Source organism: Oxyura jamaicensis, chromosome 4 (genome assembly GCF_011077185.1).
Source record: "Oxyura jamaicensis isolate SHBP4307 breed ruddy duck chromosome 4, BPBGC_Ojam_1.0, whole genome shotgun sequence".
Lineage (NCBI taxonomy): Eukaryota > Metazoa > Chordata > Aves > Anseriformes > Anatidae > Oxyura > Oxyura jamaicensis.
In genome coordinates this window covers 83,748,978-83,757,068 of record NC_048896.1, presented here as the reverse complement: position 1 = coordinate 83,757,068, position 8,091 = coordinate 83,748,978, and the positions used below count along the sequence as shown (strand labels likewise).

At 36.6% G+C, this 8,091-nt stretch overlaps 1 protein-coding gene across 6 annotated transcripts in view; it reads left to right on the top strand.

Annotated features, from left to right (window-relative positions):
• Positions 1–8,091, top strand: part of C4H4orf50 (chromosome 4 C4orf50 homolog) — a 79,399-nt gene that overhangs the window by 31,927 nt on the left and 39,381 nt on the right. For 5 of the 6 annotated variants that reach the window (XR_004751031.1, XR_004751033.1, XR_004751032.1 and 2 more), the window contains 2 exons: positions 1,116–1,358; positions 2,503–2,913. Coding sequence is in view for 1 of the 6 variants with exons in the window: in XM_035326481.1 (XP_035182372.1) it covers positions 1,116–1,358; positions 2,503–2,853 (594 nt within the window). In the remaining 5 variants the exon portion in view is untranslated. Of the gene's footprint in view, positions 1–1,115; positions 1,359–2,502; positions 2,918–8,091 lie in introns of those variants that run through there. The other variant, XM_035326481.1, reaches the window with a different exon arrangement.

The following is an 8,091-nucleotide window of genomic DNA, read 5'->3' as shown; positions in this document are numbered from 1 at the left end:
CGTGGGTCTGACGTCAGAGTAATCTTACAACACTACAACATTTCAGAATCCTTTGCTTTTTTCCAGTGGACAAAAGTGATGTAACTAATACTCATTAAAGACATACAGAGGAAAAACAATGCATTGTTTTAAGTAGAATGTGTTTAATCTTAAATAAACCATTTCTGATCTGGGATATTTATAGTACTTTCATTTCTGGAGCTTTTGCAAGAGGACTAATGACAATGAGGTGATAACTTCATTATGTAAGCAGATGTTTTAATTTTGGAAATAATTAAAACAACAACAAAAGGCTGAAAAATTTGCTAACGGTCTTAAATTCATTGTGCAACTACAAGAAAAAAATGCGGCATTAATCCTGTTGCTTTAATAAATTTATATTTGGATGGTGAAATGCTACTGCCCTGTGGTAGTCATTTATTTTCAGTGAGATCTTCTCTTCCTGTTTCCAACTATTATGAAAATGTGCATAATTAAACAAGCTGCATTTCTCTCTAAATGTAGCTTCAGTTCAGTGAAGAGGATATTCAGGAGGGATAATCTGAAAGCTTTGTTGTGGTGTTAGTCAATCTGGTAATGCAATGAAATCAATTCAATTAGGAAATTTTTAATTCAGAATATGAGGGTCTGTGGAAGAGTTTTTGCAGTTGAACTAATATAATCTAAAAATCCATTATGCATAACTATCTTGAGCATTCTTAGGTAGACAAACTTGGATTTTTTGTGGAATGAGGGAATGTGCAAAAGAAATACAAATTTTTAGGTTCTTCAAGAGGAGACATGCAATCAAATTTTTCTTTTTCTTTTTCTTTTTCTTTTTTCTTTTTTTTAATAGTTTCTCTTAATATCCATGTGCAAATTTGGAATTTTTAGTTCTTGAAGAAAAACTGAGGAATGTAGGATTCCATTTTAGATTGATACAGGAATGTTTCACAGGTAAAATAATTGGTAAATTAAATTTCTTCTTAATACAGTGAATATAATTTCTTTACATTTAATTTCTGTGAACGTTTACTGTGTTGAATTATTCAAAGCAGATTCCACTAATTCAAAATAAACAGTGTTGGAAAACTTAATGTAGCCTGAGTTTCTAAAAATGGTATTTTTTCTTGCAGATGCTGCCTTCTTCCACAGACATTTCAGAGGCCAGTGGACAGCCAGAGGATCACGAGACATATGTCAGAGTGAACAGGATGATAGGGTCAAAACCTGCAAACTCTGTCCGAGAGGTGGATGGCATCCACAGTTCTCACATCTCTCCAAATGTGTATGCCAGTTCTCCTATAAAATTAAGAAGCCCGGAGAAGATCATAGCCTTGCATCGGGAACTAAGACAAAACCATTGCAAAAATTGCCAGGTCAGTAAAATTTTTTAAATCATTTTTAGTTTAGTGAAATCTACTTTTCTTGGCAGTCCTTTTTCAGATCACATAAATATTTTAATGATCATTTCCAGAGATGCACATTTTATTTTTAGTTTAGACAAGCTGAAGATAACATGTACTTAATGTTTTTCATTATGCTTTTTCTTCCTCATTGTTTAAGAATGGCTTGGGGCATGTAAAACAATTAAAATTGTTGTTTTAATCATGGTATAGTCTTGGAGATATTGTCTCTGAAAATTGTTGGATTATTCTTTTTCTTTTTTTTTTTTTTTTTGAAGTAGTTATCATGTTGATCCTGTCCTACCTTTTTTTCCCCCCTCCATTTTGTTTTTTAGTGATCCAATTATTCCTGTGCCCTGAAGCTCTTTATAGTAATTTCCATTAACTGCAGGAATCCTGTTAAGACCAGAGTTGATCAATTGCAATTGCATTTATGACAGTCTGCTGCTAACCTAAACTTGCAGGAGATTTCACTCTTTCTAAGACAACATAACCTCTCCATAATTTTATGGAAACAAAATTCAAATATGCAGTTACTGGAGCCAGTTAGCTAGTGTAGTTACAAAGATTGATCTAATGATTTTTCTTTATAATCTCAGGTTAAAATAAAAGGAATAAAACAAATAAAAACATTGTTTTTGCTTTTGACTAGAATAATTAAAAAAAAAATCATGCAAGATACTGATGTCTCTTTGTAGTTAAGAAACAAGAACAAAATGTTGACTCAGAATTCTGATAACATATGGAATCCTTAAATTATTTATTCGAGGGGTTTATGAGATAATTAAAGCTACTTTCCTGGTCATCTTCTTTATCACAGCCATATATAAAAATGAGTGGTAAAAATATTGTAATAGAGGAGAATTAGTAAAGAGAGCAAACTGCAAACAGCTCTTTGATGGCCCTGATCTTTATTAATTCATGGATTATTTATATATATATATACACCATGTGTGCTTTAATTAAATCCCAGGGAGAGCATGATACAGGCCTATTGTACAATTAAATGGGAAGCAATGTCTGAAATCAGCCACAATATCCAGAGTGACTTGTTTCCGTATAGGATGCAGAAACACACTGGGACATCCAAGGTTTTCTTCTCTTCATTCCTCCTCAGATACCTTCAGCTGATCCCTCCAATGCGAACCCCACGGGTGACCGCAACCTGCCCATGATCCAGGAGGAAACCCCTTGGCCTCCGCTCTCAAAGATGAAGGAGACACTGAAGCCTTCAGAGCATGGTGCTTCCTGGGCCATAAAAGGGAGGGACCGCTTGTCCAAACGGGATGATGTATTTTGGGGTCAAATAGGAAATCAGCATGCAGGTGCTATTCCCCAGGGAAAGAAACAGAAAAATGTCATTACAAATAATGCATGGCTCTCTAGAGATAAAACAGATGGCTCAACCTCAGCTACCACTGCAAAAAACTATTTGTCAGACGTGTTGTCAGCAAGTAATAAAGGTTGAAATCCTGTGGGGAGAAATCAGCTGCACGGGAAAGAATATAAACCTCAGAAATAAAACCAGGTAAAGCATTTTAGCAATGTGATTTTTTTTTGTACATACATTTTCTATATATATATAAAAAGAACTAATTTTATAAAACAAAAATATTTTACTAGTTAGCATGGCCTAGCAACCTGTTTGAGATGACTGCAAAATTGCATAACTGTATACCACTTATTTATGATTTACTTCTCCTTTAAGTGAGACTGTGAAACAACCTATTAAATCACTTTTGCTTTTATGGATAACCCATTTCTTCAGCCTGCAGTAGAAAGTTCTGAAAAAATGTCTGGCTTCAGTGACAGTTTCCTCTATAACTTAAGGAGATGTTGTGTCATGGACGTCCTAAAATCACATTTTACAGAAATTTGAGGGTTAATTTGCTTGTAGCATTTCCTTAATGTCTTGGGATTTTTTTTCTTTCTTACCTTTATAAACTGACCTACAGCCAAATATCCAATGTGTTCCTGTAGGTGGTAGTATCTGTAAATTATCCTCCTTCAATTGTTACCTTTAAGCTCCTTATTCAAGCTGCAGTTTAACTTGAGTAGTTTTTCTGGACTTGTTTCAGAGCACTTCATTAGGTAACTGCTTGGACAACACTAGTACAGTAACTTCAGCGTTCCAGGGGTGGATGCGGTACTGCCAAACCCCTGTCCCTGCAGTAAGCAGAAGTGCCAAGCCAGCTGTGCTAGTACAGCTGTAACACTGCTTCCTCGCCACCCTGAGTCACAAACAGATGTGGTCTCTTCTGTGTGACCCTTTGATGGAACCTGGGGTAGTGGGAGGGAGGAGGAAGGAGGTGTGTGCGCAGCTGCATGTGTGCACTGACACTGCTCAAGTTGGGGAAGTTTAACCGAGCCTGACTGTAAATTCTCCAAGACACTGAAGTGTCATTCATGTTGGGATCCTACCAGCATTAATACTTTTGGAAACCCTCCATTATTCAAATCTCAGAGCTATCTTTATGTTTAAGCACTGTTACAAGAAAAGGACATTTTTAACACACTTAATTTTTAGTGGCATTGTTCTGCACTCTTTCTCTGTCTTCATTGATTACGCCCTAGTTGGTTCATAGTACGTTGCTGCTTTGCTTGATGCTGCTCTTTGGAAGGCAGAAATGAAATGAGTGGTTTTGAAGAAATACTAATGCATATGTTCACGCTTTATGGTGTGAAACACATCTTCGTTTGCTCAGTAACACAGCAGTGCAATTGCTTACAGCAGTAACTGAATTGGTCTTCATCCAACACCTCTTCAGAAAATACACACCAGATGCCACAGGAAATAGCCTCTGGAATTGATGTTTTGAAGCACTGTGTAAGCAGAGGAGACACCTGTGAGGATCCAAAATCTGGAAGTCTGCTCTCATGTGTCTTCCTGTTCTTCCTGATGCTGGCCAGCAGTTCTGAAGACATAGCTAATACCCTACCACCAGCTGTTTTGTTTAATGCTATGAGATTTTGAGGAGGAAAAACACTTATAAATATTTGACACGATAACTTTCATATTGATAAAATGATGCTTTAAGAATCAGCACTTAATGAAAACTATTTTGGAACTTTTTCATGCTGACAGTAAATTACAGGGCCTGGTAGTTCAGGTGGGAAGTCACATCATACCTGAAGTGTGTTGGTAATAAGGGTATTAATAATAATACCATATGATAGTAAGATAGTAGTCTGTTATCATTGATACCATAGTATCTTACCACAAGATTAAGCCTTTCTTGGTCCAGTCCCTTTCTATGAAAGACAACTCTGGTTTAACTATCATGCTTCATCTTACAGCTAATTAGGTTATTTGGCCCCATTTTTCCTCCCTCGGGAATTAATGATTTCCTGAACAAGGGCTGCAGACACACAGTAGTAGGTAGGGAACAGACACTTGAAAATGTTTTACTCACACGGAACCATATAATGCCTAAGTCCATTTTGACTTAAGCAGTTCTGCAGGCAAACAAATCCTCTGCTGGCACTTAGTATCTTTGTTTTGCAAGTCATAGATTTTAATTAAAATCCTGTCCTCCGTGTTTTTAATTCTTTAAGAAATTAATTCTTCCTACTACAAGAAGTTGTGTAAATATGTGCAGATATCACAGTTTTCATCTGTCTAATTATTTCAGTTGCTTTTTATTTCTCTTAAGTAAAAATGGAAAATTTTAGATACTGCAGTGGAGGAAAGCTAATAATTTAACAGCAATCAGTTTGCAGTGCTGCCTGCAACAGCACTAGAAAAGATGGGTCAGCTAAAGGCTTTCTGATTTAAACTTCTGTCCTACTCCATTTCATCCCACCACTGAATGGGCAAATGAGAAATGATGGTCAGATTATGCCAAATAATTATGTGCTAATTGATGTACAAGATTAGATGATGCTTTACACCAGCAAACAGGGTCCTTCAAATTCTTTAGACATTGTCATTTATAGAAACCAGCTCCAAGACATACAGTGGCAGGCCAGATGGTTCGTATATTGGTGTCCTGCCAAGCTGAGGTCCTCTGGGAGTCTGAGCATGCTGAGTGACTCAGACAGAATAATTAATATTGACCCTTATCCTGTAAATGATTTTTTAATTTTTTATTATTTCTGAAATTGAGTGTGAATGGTAGCAGTGTGCTTGCAGAATGTACCTGAACAGTTGACTGGTGTTGAATTAATTATCTGTTGTTTGGTGTCCAAGGACCACCTGATTCAAAAGGCCTCTGAGCTTGATGGGATGATCAGGACACTTGTAAGGAAGCTGGATGTCAGTGTTTCCTCCCAGCAGGCACTCAGGGAGGCTGTTTCCCATTCAGACTCTTCCACTTACAAAGAACCAGTTAGAAACAGCACAAAACTATTTGCTAGGATCAATAGTTTGCATCAAATGAATGCCTCTAGTGTTAACAGAAATATCATTTAGAAATAGCATACGATTGGAATACGTGGCATTTGTGCATATTTAGTGTTTTTTAAAGGCTGTGTGAAAGATAAACTTTAAAAAAGAAAACCATGGTGTACCTGAGGCAACAAATGCACTGCAGAGTAGTTTGCACATGCACTGTGGGAGGGAGTGGGATCTGAAAATTGAAAACCACCAGAAGGAATAGCTGTTTTCCTGTGAAAGCTTTAAAATATAATAATAATAATAATAATAATCTTCCAGTACTGAACAAGCAGTTTTATGTAGTCAAAGGAAGCTACAAATTCTCCTGCATTCTTACATTATCTGTTTTTTTTGTTTGTTTGTTTGTTTGTTTTTTTTTGCTCTCATCTGATAGGAACAGTCATAAACTGGAACATAAAGCTAGTTTTATGTTCAGATGAAAAGAAACAGAACACCTACAATGACAGATCATGTGTATATTAAGGAAGTTATCTTTAGTCAATGCAATTCCTCTATTAGACTATTTCTGCTATTCTTATTTTTCAGGAAAATAGTGTGCATAATATTGAAAAAGAAAAATAATAACCTGTCTTATGTTTTATCTTCATTCACCTATCTTATCCAGTCTTGTTTGAACTTGCATCGTGAATTCTTGATAGTTAAAGACAGTTGACAGTTACATATTAGGAATAGCTAAACCAGACATAGTTTGGTCAGAATCAATACCAACAGGATGTGGAAGGAACATGGTCTGCGTCCCCCTTTGAGAATGTGAGTGAGTGCATTGGAGAAAGGCCTGGAAGGCACTGGGAACTCAGGAAGACCACAAAACTTGGTGTGTTCAATGTAAATGATGCTACTGTTCACTGTTCAAACCACAAGGTTTCCTTGGAGATTAAATATTTGTAGAAAATGGAGATGGATTCCTTTGGAAGCCTACCACTCTCCATCTACTATGAAAAACTCTATGTGCAGAGGAGATTTGGGGATCAAATCTGAGGCTCAGCCCAGGATAACTCAGTCCCATGCTCAGGACTGACATTGGTGTGGGTCACAACAAAAATAAGTTGCCAATGATTAAATTTTCTGTAGTCCTTAATAAATCATGTTTATGTTTTTTTTGGGTGGCAATTCTGATGTGCAAGAGCACTAATATCTTAGTCTTTTCATCTATCCCTTAAGCTGATGAATATTAAAGCTGCTTGTTAAAAACAGATAATGCATGGAAGGCTTCTGCAGTGCAGACCTTTCTCTTAAGGCCTGATTAAACCAAGAATCTCCCAGATCTAATTGTGCAACTATATTCTTAGCAGGCCAGCCAGCTGGTAGCTCTGACTTAAGTCCATCATTCTTGCAGCAGTTTTTTCTTTAGAAGAGAGCAGGAGGGGCTATGGCTGAAAGCAAAATATTTCAGAAGTCTTGTCCAGAACACTTAGGAGTATTGTCTGTGGCCTCAATCTTATCAGTCAAGGTAATGGGGAACCATAAAATAATGTGGTGATTTACATATGTATGAAATATTTATGTATATTTGTATACTTATGTATGTATAAATGCAGGGGATTGGCATAAATGAAGGTGAGATACAATAATAGGGAGAAATCACTTTCTGCACATCTTTCTCTCTCTTTTTTTTTTTTCTTTTTTTTTTCCTTTTTTTTTTTTTTCCTCTCCCCTTTGAAGTCAATAATAGGATTGGGGAAATAGACTGAAATTTTTATTTTAAAAACTGAATTTAAACCTTAACTTAAGACAACATTAAGACTACGCAGTGGGAGTTCTGGTTGTACCTTGATTCTACTGCAGGATAAAATCCAGGTGCATCTCAACCTACCTTTGGTTTCCCAAATACTTTAGTTTCCATGGGAAGGAAACTCACTTGTGTACTCCACTGCCAGCCCAAATATAGATGACAGTGGGACCAGGCCATTGGGAGACACGTGCACCGTAGCAGTTTAGATCTCCCTCATCTCATTTGGCCTCATTGCTGCTGAAAGAGGGGAATGGAAGAAGATCAGTGGTTGTATAAAATACTCCCCAAACTGTCTTTTTTAACATGCATAAACTATTGAACCTTTGCTCCTGTACAGGAAACTATACTTGTTAAAGATCTTTTGAACCCTAGTAAAACAGCTAGTGGATCTTGATACAGATGATGGGTCAGGTTTACCACTGTGCTGCAGCAGCTCTATTTCAGTCTGGTGATAGAGACTAGCTGTAAGTCTGGCTTCTCAGGTACTGAGGTCAAACATCCATGCAAAGAATGGAAAGTTTTCTCTCTCTGCTTTGCTTTTTTTTTTTTTTTTTTTTTTTTTTTTTTTTTTTTTTTTG